We start from the raw sequence: 15,970 nt of genomic DNA, 5'->3' as shown, positions 1-15,970 counted from the left end.
TACTGTAGCTCCCTCCAGTAATAGACACACAAGGCCGAGGTCTTCATTAAAATACAGGGTTTATTTTCATACAAACCCAACCCGTGAGAACTGGGTTGAAGAACAGAGAGAAATTGAAAGTAAACAATAAATAAATATGTATAAGCGATGAATTCCGCCAAACTACACAATAAACGGCACGCAGCTAACGCATAGCATGTAGCACACGCTAACACAGCTAATGCATAGCATGTAGCACGTAGCACACGCTAATACAGCTAACGCATAGCATGTAGCACGTAGCATACACTAACACACCATAGCATTCATACAAACACACAAAGCACTTGCAAGACACACACTGGGGGTGTTTCTCAATCGCGAGTAAAGCTGCTTCAGAGCCACTATTTCAAGCATACTACGTCATCGAGTGCCGCCGAAGTACTGTTCCAATCTCCAGCATACTTGGAAATCTACCGAGCCCGGCGTACTCCGTTTGGAGAAATATCGAGGCTGCACATGAGTAGACTCTGCGGTCTTAAAATCCCCACAATGCTTTGCGCACGGACCAATTTCCCCAAATCTGTGGGTGTTTCTCAATCGCGAGTACGCTTGCTTGGTAGCACATGTCTGCCGAGCATCTTGCTTCAGAAGCGAGTCAAGAATACTTCCTGGCATTCGGAAAACGAAGTGTGGAACACGCTAGCAAGTGTGCAGGTGTGCGTCATATGAGAGGCCCCGCCTTACATCTTCCGTCACAGATTTGGGGAAATTGGTCCGTGCGCAAAGCATTGTGGGGATTTTAAGACCGCGAAGTCTACTCATGTGCAGCCTCGATATTTCTCCAAACGGAGTACGCCGGGCTCGGTAGATTTCCAAGTATGCTGGAGATTGGAACAGTACTTCGGCGGCACTCGATGACGTAGTATGCTTGAAATAGTGGCTCTGAAGCAGCTTTACTCGCGATTGAGAAACACCCTGTGGCGGAAGATGTAAGGCGGGGCCTCTCATATGACGCACACCTGCACACTTGCTAGCCTGTTCCACTCTTTGTTTTCCGAATGCCAGGAAGTATTCTTGACTCGCTTCTGAAGCAAGATGCTCGGCAGACATGTGCTACCAAGCAAGCGTACTCGCGATTGAGAAACACCCAAAGTTGCTTAGGGGCTGATACTGCATCTTGTTTCCTTCATAATATTAGTTTCCATCCAAAAGACAGCTACACCGCGCTAAATATCTCTGGTGTCCCGATATAACAACCCATGTTAAACACAATAGGCTACCGTAAAATAGTTCCGCCTCTATTAAAATTGTACCTTAAAGGTGCGAACCAAAATCAGTGCTGTATTACGAACAAACAGGGAAAGTGCTAGTGTAGCCTCGCAGCGGTGAAACTGTGGTGCGCTTTCACTGTAGGTGCGCCGCGTTTGGGGGTGCGGGTGCCTCGCAGATGGGGGTGCTGCAGCCCCCTCTGCACCCCCCCTTCCCGCGTCCATGATTGTTGTGATGATAATTGTGGGGGAGTGGTTGAAGTCTATCAGCTAGAAAGTTACTTGGCAGTTTACGCTTAAATATCTTTACTGATTAAATTAATTAAATATAATGTTATTGAGCTTTAGAGGTACTGGAAAATTGACTTTGTTACCTTTAGACAAAGCCAGGATACAGTATATTTTCTAGTCTCGTAGTTTGTGCTAACTAACCAGCTGTAGCTTACAGTATTTAATGTAGATACAAAAAGGGCTTCTGTATTCTAATCTAACTCGCGACAAGAAAGACATTAAGTGAATTACTGAATTATGCTTTAAGGTTGCATAAAATAAGCATCCAATTATCTTTATAGTTAACTCTTCCTCTGAGTTATGTCTTATTGATCATGTGTCTTTAGTGTCACTTTAGACAACATATTCCACTTTCTCATGAATTCCTTTGAATCATTTTTAACACACACTCATCACTGTAGCTGAAACACTTGACAAGCCTCCAGTTTTAGCTGATGCGGTGGTCCCACATCGTGAACATCACCCTGATGATGTGACCTGCTTCACGTAAATAAAAAGCCTCCACCATGCAGACTGTCACATGCTAATGATGAGTGGGAAATGACAAAACTGTTACCACAGGCTTCTAAATGAAGACCGAACACACCAATTCTCATGTCTTGCTTGCGTCCATTCTGCTGACTCATGCATTTCCAAGGTCAGACCACATCCTTCAACTGCAACACATAAATACGAGTGTTTGCTTCAAGATAATGTTGAAGAGCATTCACCGTCACATCAGAGAGAGATAAGGAAAATGTTGTGCCCAAGGGATTTCATTGTTTTTATCTCGTGTGTGGTCCTTCTCATTGTCCAATCATGTGAGTAAAACATTCTTTGTATTGCAGGCATTTACTTTGTGATATCTACCTCACTCATGTAAGCATGCAGAATGCATAGTCATGCGTTACTTTCAATATTACAGTGCAGCTGAGGCAGAGTGTTGCAATTTATTTGGTTTACCATTTATTGATTCATTTCTACACTTTTTTCAAAATTATTGAACTGTTATTATTGAATTATTGTTCTGTTTAAGGTCATGGTTCTGAGATTATTGGAGGGAAAGAAGTGGCTCCCCACTCGCTGCCTTTCATGGCTCTGATGCAGCCTCCATACTGTGGAGGGACACTGATCCATCCAAAATGGGTCCTGACTGCTGCCCACTGTAACAAGTATGAGCATGATACAAACATTCCTATACACTAAAACTAATGTATAACCTATACTGATGATATATGTTTTATATAATATTATAATCATTTTCATCTCAATGAAGAAATGATTCTGCACTTTGGTAAAACAGTCAAAGTGAACCTGAAATACTATTCATGGTAAAAAGATTAAGTTAAAATAAAACTACTGTTTGCACTGGGGTTCATTTTCCATTTCTAATAGCAACTCTTGAACACCCACAAATAACAGACATGAGTCCGACACAGACGTAAACAACGTACTTCAAGACAGAGACTGAAAGGTTGTGAGAATAGGATTGCCCAAGTATTGGATACAAAAGCAGATTTATAAAAGCAAGTATGAATTTAGCGCTATCGAAGATACATTTTAAAATGGATTGTAAACTCTGTTTTCTGCTTTCGCAGCATTATGAAAGTGATTCTGGGAGTGCACTCAATCAAAGGAGATGTAAAAGATTCCAGGCAGGTCCGCAAGGTGAAAAGTTTTCCTCATCCCTGCTATGATGCAACAGAACACATCAATGACCTCATGCTGCTCAAGGTAAGTTGTAATCACAAGTAACCAAGTTGAAGCAAAGGTGCAAAATATGCAATCTAGGAAACAGTTAAAGATGATTCAGGATCATATTTCGTTGAACTTAATATATGCTTGTTGGTTTGGCAAGGCAGGAGAGCCTGTCTTGCTTGTTTTGTCTTTCTAACCAAGTGCAATAAAAAAAGTTTTAACTTGAAGGAAGTATATTTAGTGAAAGTGGAATCATTTTCAAGCTTTAATAGGTTGCTATAAGTCCAATGACACCAACATAGGGAAATGGTACAAAGCATTAAAAAAAAGAAAGACAAAGAGCATTTCAAGCCTTACATTTCTCAAAGACAACATACAGCTGGTCAGCATCACATTTTTTTTTTTTATCTCAGCTTGACAAACCGGTGAAGCAAACCAAGACGGTGAAATGTCTCCCGTTGGGGGACACCATCAAATATCCAGCAGCTGGCACCAGCTGTCTGGTGGCTGGATGGGGAAAAACAAACAACATCGCCAAGACTGTTTCAGATGTCCTGATGTCTGTCAATGTGACCGTGATCGATAGAATGGAGTGCAACTCTCCTAAGCATTACAACATGGAGCCTTTTATCACCAGCGGCCAGATATGTGCTGGTTCAGTCGTGGAAGAGGTGGCTGATACCTGTGGGGTGAGTGCATTTAGATTACCCCTTAACTCATGCGTATGTGTCTTAATATGTAATGTTGTATATTTATTATCTCTCCAGGGGGATTCAGGAGGCCCACTGTTGTGCAATGGAGCCCTGGTCGGTGTCACTTCTTTTGGAAAGAAGTGTGGCATGAAAAAATTCCCGGGTGTGTACTCTTTTCTCTCAAAAAAACAAATAATCTGGATCAAGAAGACAATGAAAAAGTCTGAAATATAATCAGCCCAGTTCGTTAACGTCTATTTATGTGCTAATAGTATGCTACGTTCACTTTATCCTCCTTACTGTAAAAGGAAGAAATGAACATTATATGTTTTCCTGAGGGATTTTTCTAAATCTATGTAGAAAAGCGCTATATTTTCTTCAGGGGAAAGCAAAACTCCAAAGCAATTAAATAGACTATAACTCAAGTCATATGGATATATTTTATAATTAGGTTGATTCTCAGGCATGTCCCTTTTTTTCCTCGTCATTACAACTGCATGAAAACCCAAAACCAATTATATTTATTCTTAGACATCCATATTTCTTTCTTTCTTATTTGCAAGATTCAAGATTCAAGGCTTTTATTGTATACATAGCTATGTCAATGAAAATCTTAGGTCACAGGCTGCTCCAACGGTGCAACATATTCGTAATTTTGTATTACTATTAGTATAGGTTTCCATTACAGAAGCTCCTGTAGTTTCACACGTTCATGGCATCAAAGATTTGTGTTTCAGTTCTCTGTTCTCAGGTTGTGTGAGCTCTGTGTCTAAATAAAAAAAATGTTGATGTTTCAGTAAGCATGACAGCACATGTTTGTGTTTTTCTCTCTTGCTGCTCTTGAGGTTGTCTGTCATAATGCCGAAACGCTTCCTGCATGAGACAATTACAGTAATGTCAATGCAGAGAACATGAAGTTCTTAACTATAAAGAAAAAAAAAGCTCTGCTGATGGTGCACTTACTTAGACCACACCACAAGAGACAAATTCACACGGCATATCTTAAGACCCCCACAGGAAACGTTCAAAAAAGGGCGCATGAGTCTTGCAACATGCGTTCATTCAAATGCAGTGAACACATAATAAATATGTCCACATCCAGCAAAAGGAAATATTTGCTGTGGTAATCAAAGTGTGCACAGTCATATTTTGAAAGGATTGATCATCAGCTTCTTTGTCTTTCTTATCTTAAACACTGTTGTTCTCTTTTATTGCTGTGGGCTGAAATCATTATGTGCTCCCCTAAATTCTTGTGGGTTTATCGTTTCACACACAAATCAGCAGAGTCATACACCCGGCCGTTATGACCTGCGAATGACTGTAAATGTTGCACTGACGCTCAGTTTTCATCACCAGGTGGTGCTCTCTACTGCATTTAGTGATGCAGTCATGCTAGTCTTTACAACAGTTCAGTGGAAATGGTTAAATCTAGTATCTAACTTACAACTGATACAAAACTGATGCAAAAAGTTAAAGGCAATACACATCCGTGGTTGCATTTAATACAACCACATTAACAATAACGTTTTTTTTAGATCATTTTAAAATGATTGAAAAGTCATTAATAAGCATAAAAATGCAAAGACATTTTATTGTAGCGTGTTAACAAGCTGACATGTGCTTAATTGCACTAAGTACAATCTAGCGAATGAAACTACAGCTTCGCTGATTTGGTTATAAACCAAAGTTTTAAACTAATTAAAATGTTAAACTGATAAAGACGCCAGAGGAAAATTGTTATATTTCATCCTGAGGAAAACATAAGAATGTGTTTTCCAAATTTCAGAGCAATCCATGAAACAGTTCAGAAAGTCAGAGGATCATCATTTGGATTCATCCTCTGGGCTCCATGAATGTCTGAAGCTAATTTAATGGACATTGATCCAATAGTTGTGAGGATATTTCAGTTTCTAACAAATTGTCGGGCCGACTGACTTTGCCCTCCAAGGAGCCACATTGCAAGCATGACTGAATTCATTTCAGTGCAGGAAGTCAAAGAAACAACAGAAGAAATAAAAAGTTCTTGCCTTGGCAACTGACCTTCTCTTGTAAAGCTGAAGGGGAAAAATACGTTACCACACCCATGAATTTCCAGTTGGTCTTTATTTGAAGTGAATTATCACTGACCAACCATCTGCCCGTTTGTTTACTCTGTTTCCATGGCCACCAACAAAAGCTCAGGGCCCACCTCACTGCCAACAAAACTATCAAAGCTCACCACGCCCTTATCAACTTATTTTGTCAAGTGGATGAATGCAAACGTGTTTATGTATGTTTTTGGATAGCAATTCCTGTGATAGAGATAACTGTCACACGCACGCACGCACACACACACACACACACGCACACGCACACACACACGCACACGCACACACACAGTCACAGTTTACCTCTGCTTGCATCACCAGGATGGGCTGCCCACCTTGCCTCACCTTTTCCCTCATCACTAGTGACGCAACGCCACACAAACACTTAGTGAAACCTTGTTTTATAAGGGCTGCCCACCTTGCCTCACCTTTTCCCTCATCACTAGTGACGCAACGCCACACAAACACTTAGTGAAACCTTGTTTTATAAGGGCTGCCCACCTTGCCTCACCTTTTCCCTCATCACTAGTGACGCAACGCCACACAAACACTTAGTGAAAACCTTGTTTTATAAGGGCTGCCCACCTTGCCTCACCTTTTCCCTCATCACTAGTGACGCAACGCCACACAAACACTTAGTGAAACCTTGTTTTATAAAGGTGACTAGAAACTGTTTTATCCTGGCAGGTGAGTCATAGTCATATTTATATGCTAATCTCTGCCTTGTATCTTTTTATAATCAGAGGCTAGGTTCAGATATTTAGAATCAGTTCTACTGGCTAAGTAAGAACACATATAAAAAATGTGACTGATCATTTACAGAAATAGACATATGGCTAAAACAGGGATAAAAAAACCTGAACAATAAGTTATTTTAAACACACTTTTTGGCATAAAGTTGGTTGTTGAGAAGATGTTGAACACTCTTAGGCTTGTCCATTTAATAAAGGAATGGAGCAGCTAGTTAGCTTAGCTTAGCACAAAGAGAAACAGGATTCCTACCGGCACCCCTAGAGCTCAATAAGCTTACAATTATAATTGTGATACATTTTATACATGCTTTATATGTTTATTGATTGACTGAGTTTAATTTATATCTTAAGTTGCGGGACAAAGCCAAGATATGCTAGGCACCAGCAAAAAGGAGAAAATTGCCACTAAACATGGATGTAAGCTATTTAGGTTTTGAAAATACCTTAAAACGAATCTCCATTGAAAAATGTGAGGAAGGACATTTAGTCAACACGTTTGTTAGACCTCAAGAATGTACAATGTATTTTGCTGAGCAACACTGTAAACACAACTTTTTTCAAGCTGCAACCTCCATGGCTGAAAAGAGAAGCCAATGCAGTGCAAGTAGTAACGTTTGGCTAAACCATCTTCTTTTCATGTCAACATGCGCTTAACATCTTATTATTTTGTTCTGGTAGCTATGGCCTTTTTCACTAAACTCTGAGCTGCACTTCAACACTTGTCTTTGTGTGGAACTGTGTCGCCCTCTTTTTGCTCAGTCTATTCTAGGCTCCTTTGTCCTGACGTGAAACATCGAATTATGTTCAAGTATGTGTTTGTATATGCGATAGGAGGTAAGTTACCTGGAAATATCTCAAAATAGATCAGACTGAACACGCCCCCGCTTCTTGTCCCAGTGCACCTGTTTGTTGTCGACTCATTCACAAAGCTTTAGGCGTTACTCCGCTGTTAAAAACACTTCAGTGCTATGGCAACACAACGGTTAATGAGTTGAAAAGCGTTATATATAGAAATGACACACACACACACACACACACACACACACACACACACACACACACACACACACACACACACACACACACACACACACACACACACACACACACACACACACACACACACACACACACACACACACACACACACACACACACACACACACACACACACACACACACACACACACACACACACACACACACACACACACACACACACACACACACACACACACACACACACACACACACAACATGCTTTTGGTTGGTGTTTGTGTGAGCAGGCTGCAGAGGTATGGGATGCCTCCGCAGATGGGAATGTAAACACACAATTCAGAGGCATAGATGCATAAATAAATAACTCTTTCATATAACACTGAGACACTTTATTGGTGATCAAATCCCATCCCAGAGAGAGATGAGGAGCTTTTCTCTGACCTATAACAGCAGCAAATAAATAAAACCAAACCGCACATTCGCAAGTCCATAGTTCACAATAGTCCAACACTCAATCATACTCATACAGTCATAAGCAATAAATAATCACACTAAATAAATTACATTCTAACAAGTTCTGGACAATGTTTTTTACACAACATCTAATAAAGCTGTCTATTCACTCTACTTCTTCTGGTCGGCTTTGTCTTTGAGTCGCGCAGCTGGCTGAGGAGAGATGGAGAGAAATCAAAAGTCAATCATTATGTGAACATAATGCAATGCATTTTAAGTCAAAGTAAAACTATTTTCAAGATAAAATTCAACTGCTATAAAAAACGTTTTAAAGGAAGTACATGTCAGCATATACACTACAGTGTAGTTAAATGTTCAATTTAACCCTGTGTATGTGCACTTTTCTTTAGTACAAAGTATGATCATTTACCATTGGCCATTAAGCATATAATTTAAAAAAATGATAATCTTAGAAATGAATCTGATTGAACAAGCCTACAGACTTATTTCCTAGTTCAACTATGACCTACTGTACTTGCCATGGTTTGATAATTAATTCTTACTCATTTAAAACCTGTCAAATGGTCTGACCGCTCCTTTCTTGTCATTTGTTGAAGCTATGCCGTTGACTTCCCCTATTTCGCCAATGGCTTTGGTGAGTAAACCCTTATCATAACTGATTCAACTGATTGACAAATAATACCTAACCCAGGCCATAGTTTTCACATTAATTAAACTATTTAAAGCGAGTGAGAATCAAGGCTGGGGTGCTGATCCAATCTCAAGCCAGCAAGGTGCAATTTGAAAGACACATTTATTGTGGACACTGAGTGACGCAGCTTTTAGGAGAATGCTGCACAGCCTCATTGTTTGTCTGGAGGCTAAATATTTCTGTTTGAACATGTGAAGTCTGCAAGCTGTGCGTGTGTTGCTCAGTGAGATCTGACCACATGTATGTGGAGTAATTAAGCTGTTACTTCACGGTCATTTACAGTCAGTGTGTCTGTGCTGTTATTGTTTGAGACACACAGGTGAATGTGTTTGATCGAATGTGTGGTTTCTGTCTTTTCGCTGGTATGCAGTGCAGGGATGGGGCAGGCTGATACATCCCCAGGATAATCCAAAATAATTCCTCTGGTGGGCATTCCTCTTTGCGTGAGGTTACTTGCGTGTTAAAAAAACAACAACAGGCGTGCGGCTCTCTGTCACTCTCTGATCCCACTCTTTCCTGTTTGGCTTAAGGCTCACGTGAGGGGAGGCCTGACGACACCCTCTGAGGACTTAAGCAAGACTTTTGGCGGTAATACATCACCAAAATGTACACCACCGGAAATGCAGGAGTGCCTGATTGGATGTCCATCTTACGGCATGTAAAAATGGCATTAACAAACCATTGGCTAGGTAGTATGCCTTTCAAAACATAAACTCGGTATATGGGGTCCTAATTATTGAATAAAGAAATAGTATTTTGTGTATTTTAGAGCTATACAGTAGATTGTCCTATAGTATTATAAGTATGATAAGGATTTATGTAGGATTAGGCTGTTCTTTTGATCTAACATACTGATACACCTGTTTAGCTGCTCAGTCTACATACTTAAACATGCAAGACTGAGGTTAGATTTATTATTTTTTTGTCTTATTTTTAAACAGTATGTTTCACTTTATTTTTACAACAGAAAATACCTTTAGGTGATGGACTAAAATATGTGTTATCCCTATCTTAGCTAGATAGGCGGACATGCTAACGCTCGCCGCTTACGTTAGAACAAACAACGGAAAAGTTTGAGACTTCGCCCTCGTGTTTTTGGTTTTGGAGATGGTAAGAAGGGACAACGGCATCCATCTCTTTACACACAAAGGATCAGCCAATGAACACTACTTTAAAATAAAACAGCATGTTACAAACATAAGCAATTAGGGTTGCTAAGCTTTATCACAAGGAGGAAGTTAAGCGAACGTTTTCAAGTTTGGGGTATTGAGATATTTACGAATTACAAAACTTTACGATGTAATCTATTTAACGCAGTATGAATTATTGAGCACTATAAAAGCACAGTAGAAGTGACAGTCAGAAACTCAGCAACACTTACCTCATGGTAACTTTATGCCCTCACACCACAACATCCCCCATGGGTTTCTGTAGCTTCTCCTGCTCCGTCCCAGTTCCCAGGTAGGATGCCAGGAAGTTTTTATGTGACCTGTAGCTACAAAAGACATTCAACGTGAGTATGAAACTTGGACACTTCTTATCAGATGATCACAGTAAAGTCATTTTGAAAAGCGGGAGTCAGTTACATGGCTTTGATGCTGTCTGGACAAATGAAATTTAAGGTGGCCTTTTGTTGTGTTTTGGCAGCAATTTCTATTAAATGTATTGAATATTAAAAGTGTGACTGTTGATTTTCAGGCTGTTTTGATAAGAAAATCATTTGTAGGTTTCACTCTGTAATAAGTCTTACTTTCTCTCTATCCACTTTGGCTATGATGCTGTAAGCAACGGACTTTAGACTTTGTCCTACATTCCAACAATAGCTGTGATTTAGATACATATTGATAGGGAACTGTGAATAAACATCAAATGACTTGGACACTTAAGATAAAGTGGGTGGCAGTTTCAAATAAAGAATGAGGAACACATTCATCAACGTGACATAGTTCACAGTGAAATGAAAGTCTACGGTAAAAGTAAGAATGAGCCATGAGACAGGTGGATCATGGAGTCCTGTTAAAATCATGAGCAATGCCTTTATAGTTTGGGCGTGTTTGGGTGTGTTAATGTATCAGTGTGTCCAAATGCTACGAAGGGTTTCTGGGCATTATATGTTGGTTTTCATGGGTTTTATGAGGGTGTTTTGCCCTCAGGCATTCATGCTTAAAGCTTCAATAATCTCTCTATTCCAGGAGATTAAAGGTGTTGTTATAGTTCCAACTATTGTGAAAAGTGATACTAAAGAAGGACAGAGAAGCATGCCACTCTGATAGCCAGTACACTGTAATCCAGTGGGGTTGAATTTACTTTCTACAAAAGGAATGAGCCAGCAAAACAACATAATGCTGGTGAGTACCGCCTTGTTATGGACACATTTAAATCGGTTTAAGTAAGATCACAGTTTCATGTTTCTTTGCGTGTTGTACAATATGTTGTCATAATCTTTCTTATCTCATTATCGAATTGGCAACATTCCCATGTCTACAATAATGCTTATCACTTCTACCTTTGTTAGCTTAAGCAGGGTTAAGTTTGTGGGTGAGGTTCACATGAAGTCGCTATGCTAGCATCTTTGCACCTTTCATTAAGAAGTTTGAACTGGTTTAACTACAATAATCCTCACTGGCCTTCCACCCACAAAGTACTGATGTGTGTGTGTCTTGAATACTCACTGAGCACAGGTCATGAGCAGGATGGCGGTGCAGCTGATAACCGACAGGACCACAGCGATGATCACCAGGACCATCTGCACCAGCTCAGTATTGTTGATCTGATCTGTCGGGTCTTTAAGTACCTCCAGAGACTGGATCTCACAGCGCCCCCCGTCATAACCCTTATTACATCTGAGTGAAGAGTTTACAGAAGGAGGATTGATTTTCTTTTCTTGACACTGAAAAAACTGAACCGTTGACTTATGAAATGAATTATGTCAACAGATTTCACATAACTGTATTAGGTTAGTTGAAAGCAATAATATTATGTTTAAAATATTGGGTTCAATTTCATATTACTGCTTTCAACTAACCTAATACAGTTATGTGAAATCTGTTGACATAATACATTTAATTAAAGTCAATGCTTCAGTTTTGTTAGTGTACAAATATGCAACTACAAAAAGTGAAGTGATGCTGTACTCACATACACACAGGCTCCTGCAGGCCCTCGATGTACTTGCAGTTGCCATAAATGCAGTAGTCCACGTGGCTGGAGGTGCAGGGATCCTCCGTGGTGGTGTGTGTGGACGTGTACCCGTTAGTGAAGAACGTGGACTCGGGGTTGAGAGGAGTCGTGCTTTTGCTTTTGTGCTTGTTCTTCTTCTTGCCTTTCCTTTTCTTCTTCTCATCTTTACTGGGGTGTAACTCTGAAGCAGGAGAAACTGCAAGTGAAATGGTAGCTATGGTTTTTGACATGATTTGAGTTTCTACAATGATAGGTTCTGATAAAAGTGTTTCATGTACTTCAAATCAAAAACAGTTGATGTTATCATAAATCTTTCTACTTGTGTGACAGTAAAACAAAGTCAAAAAAAAGTATTACATGATCAACAAAGATATCCTGAATACTGTCGCTTTCATTTACTGAATTATTTACAACTTGAAAGGTTAATTTTGTTGTTACATTGGATTGTGAATAATCTGATGTTGAATATATTGTCTTTTTATGTAGACCCAAGGAAAAAACTGTTGTGCAAATAGCTAATGCAGATCCTAAATAAAGTACAAGAGAATTTTGTTTCTACACTTCTCCATTGTATTTAGGAAAATCATATTGTACTAATGGCATATTTAGTTATCCTGTTTAAATTGACAAATGAGCCTCAAATCACATAACCCAGCATTTTCAAAGAAATTAAATGCTAAAAAAGTAAAGGCCAAGAAGAAAATAATTTCTCATACCAAAAATGCTGACATTTTCTTCGTCTACTTCCAGCTCGTCATCGTCGCTCAGCAAACTCTGGAGGCCCTCCCCAGAGGCCGGACCCGAAGTCACTCCAGATAGTTCACCAGAGAACGTGGCCTCAGAACCCTGGGCACCTAAAGCACCGGACACTAGTGGAAAACACACAGGACACAAAGATAAAGGGAATGTCAGGGCGATCACATCAAATCCGCATATGGATATGGATACGATTATTAGGGTCAAAGTTCATATCACATGATGTCATTTATTGTCGAAACTCAGTAAATAGGAACATAGATAATGCTCTTTTAAAGCTATAAAAGTTTAGAAACTAAACTAAGAGTAGAACTGTGAAGAATTATATTTATCTGATATGTTTCATATTATACTTAAAAAGCAACAAGGAAACAGACAACAGTTCTCCTTTTTTTCTATGATGAACAAAAACTAAAGGTTCCTTACTTCCTTTTACTATGTAATGTAGACTATAATCATGGACCACATACATCTGAGTCATCCATTCATCTTAAAATAGTGACATCTTGTAAATTAGACAAACTGAAACCAGTACAACCAGTCCACATCCAGAACTGCACTGTACCTGAACGCACCATTCACACCAGACAACAACAATTACGAAAAACATTCAATCAAAGCTTTATATGTAAATATGTTGACACTTCTGACACAAATAATTATTTCTCTCAAACAAATGAATATCCTTTTCCTGTTCTCACTTGCAGAAACATCTATTTCTTCCTCTAGCTCCCTCCCTCTGCCCTCATACCATTTTACTTTTATCTTTCTTTCCATTTCATCAATTCACACTCTCGAAACACAGAATATCCAGTACATGTCCAGACTTACCGAAGCAGAAGAGACAGGTGACGATGAGAGGGTTCATATCCCAGGAAGATTGTTGTGTGTATGGCAGCTAATCTGTGTATCTGTGTGTGCAAGTGTGTGTGTCTCCCCTGCTGATAGAGGTTGTGCTTTGCTCTCTTTACCTCCACTGGGTGCAGCTTCAGCTTTTATAGACCAACGCCTGCCTCTTATATGCAACAACCAAGAAAGGGTGTGTGTGTGTGTGTGTGTGTGTGTGTGTGTGTGTGTGTGTGTGTGTGTGTGTGTGTGTGTGTGTGTGTGTGTGTGTGTGTGTGTGTGTGTGTGTGTGTGTGTGTGTGTGTGTGTGTGTGTGTGTGTGTGTGTGTGTGTGTGTGTGTGTGTGTGTGTGTGTGTATCGCCTGGGGCAATCGATTAAGCATCCTATGCCCTCACATATGAAAAGGCTTCTGACTTGAATAATAATCCCGAACAAAACCAAGACACAAAACATTTTAATGTATTCTGTAATTGTTATTGCTTCCGCACGTCTCCCTCTATGCTCAAGAATCAGGCCAAAGTTACCAAGTGATTCCATTAGCTACATAGACACACACACACACACACTCACAAGAAAACACTCACAACTCTGATACAACTGAAGACCTTGTTTCAACTTTACAAAAACTGAAAAAAAAGCTGATTTCATAGACATATTTGTATTTTAGTTTGGGAATATTCAAAGTGTGAGAACGTTTAATGAGTTTAACAGATGATAAACATACGCTTGTGTTGGTAATAAACTGAAAGTCGAGGTCATCACTGCAATTCTACAATATTACATGGTCCGCAGAAAGAAAATACATGCATGAAAAGCAATAATCACAATCATAAATTGCATTTTTTTGGGATAATTTATGTGTTTATAACCTTGCTCCACCTCGTGAGCCACAGATGAAAGATGGTAATCAGGAACATTTTAACCTTCTTTAATGTTTTGAAAACATGACAACACAAAACATTTCTTGTTTGATTCTGTCAGTCACTCATCATATCATACTTCAATACTATATAGGCTTAAAGTTGTCCCACCAGGAATATTTCTGTGTCTGAAGACTGTGTGTGTGTGTGTGTGTGTGTGTGTGTGTGTGTGTGTGTGTGTGTGTGTGTGTGTGTGTGTGTGTATGTGTGTGTTGTTTGTGTGTGTCTGATTAAATGATGTTACTATTTGAGTACACTGTAACCAAGAGGAGACCTTAAGGCTTGGGTGGGGATGCTGCACAGATGGGTGTGTTGGTTATGTTGTTGTGTCTGCACTCAGAGCATGACCCATCCTCCAGCTCTGGTGGGATCCAATACAAACCTGCCAGGAATGCTGCCTGGGAACCTTCAACAACGACCAGAAGCTCCTTACTGGTTTTGTTTATGAAGGCTTTGGAATTGAATTGTTTGGATTATGTGTGATGGCATTGGGGATATGTGATATGAACGTGTGGAAAGTGTGACACATGCCAGGAGAGAAGTACCTCATAATAGCCGCCATTGTAAACACACTGCATGAAGGAGGAAAACTAAACGCCACGCAGACACACAGATACAATCGTTTCTATTTGGATAAGTTTGAATCATGCATTGTAACAAAACAGTTACAGGTTTGAATCTGTCAGAATTAAACGTCTGTTTGGTCTCAACCCTTCCTTAGATTAGTATTTTAATGTTATTTTAATGCTTTGTATCACCTGTATCAGTTTGCGAAACGCCTTTTCGGTGACAGCTGTATTTTATCCTGATGAATGCAGTTTCTGTTGATCTATTTTTGTTGCGCTATAAATGTGGAACTTTCTCAATCTTTTTGTTGAGCCTAATGCTTATCAACATGCTAACAAGCTGATATTTAGCAGGTTCACCATTTTACGCATGCTAATATTTGCTAATTAGCAATCAATCACAAAGTAGAACTGAGGCTGATGTCAAATCAAATCATTGGGGAAGACATTTTAATGTTGGTATGGTGTTCGAAAATCAGGGGATCACCAAAGTTACTACAATTAGAGTGGTCACTATGATTCATCCTCTCAGAATCATGAATACCTGTACTGAAGTGTGAGCCGATTCATTTTGAGACGTTTCACTGAATAAGTGAAAAGTTATGGCAGAAGCACCAGAGGAAAAGGCAGTCTTGAGTATTCCTCCTCTGGGGATTATGAATGTCTGTGTTTCATGGCAATTTATCCAATAGCAGTCGAGATATTTCAGGGGTGACACAAGAGACCAACATTACCACCCCCAGAAGCAGAGTGTTAGTGAGGCTACAGTTAAATATTAGAGCCATATT

General features: G+C 39.6%; 2 protein-coding genes across 3 annotated transcripts; one reads left to right on the top strand and one right to left on the bottom strand.

Annotated features, from left to right (window-relative positions):
- The first annotated feature begins 2,125 nt into the window (after nt 1–2,125).
- LOC117473118 (granzyme A-like) lies at nt 2,126–4,721 on the top strand. The gene is made up of 5 exons (XM_034118609.1): nt 2,126–2,341; nt 2,557–2,692; nt 3,119–3,254; nt 3,632–3,907; nt 3,986–4,721. The coding sequence occupies exons 1-5, from the start codon at nt 2,278–2,280 to the stop codon at nt 4,142–4,144; spliced, it is 771 nt and encodes a 256-aa protein (XP_033974500.1). The 5' UTR covers nt 2,126–2,277; the 3' UTR covers nt 4,145–4,721.
- A 3,410-nt stretch (nt 4,722–8,131) lies between these two features.
- areg (amphiregulin) lies at nt 8,132–13,811 on the bottom strand. 2 transcript variants are annotated; one of them, XM_034118477.1, is made up of 6 exons: nt 13,681–13,811; nt 12,810–12,962; nt 12,052–12,289; nt 11,586–11,756; nt 10,295–10,408; nt 8,132–8,414 (listed from the first exon to the last, which is right to left on the bottom strand). In XM_034118477.1, exons 1-5 carry the CDS (start codon nt 13,715–13,717, stop codon nt 10,315–10,317), a joined length of 693 nt encoding a protein of 230 aa, XP_033974368.1. In that variant the 5' UTR covers nt 13,718–13,811; the 3' UTR covers nt 8,132–8,414; nt 10,295–10,314. The 2 variants fall into 2 exon arrangements, with proteins under 2 accessions (XP_033974368.1, XP_033974369.1); XM_034118478.1 differs by having other exon boundaries at nt 12,052–12,274.
- Between the last annotated feature and the right edge of the window lie 2,159 nt (nt 13,812–15,970).

The sequence above is a fragment of the Trematomus bernacchii genome, unplaced genomic scaffold (genome assembly GCF_902827165.1).
Source record: "Trematomus bernacchii unplaced genomic scaffold, fTreBer1.1, whole genome shotgun sequence".
Classification (NCBI taxonomy): domain Eukaryota; kingdom Metazoa; phylum Chordata; class Actinopteri; order Perciformes; family Nototheniidae; genus Trematomus; species Trematomus bernacchii.
This window is presented reverse-complemented; position numbering and strand designations above follow the sequence as displayed.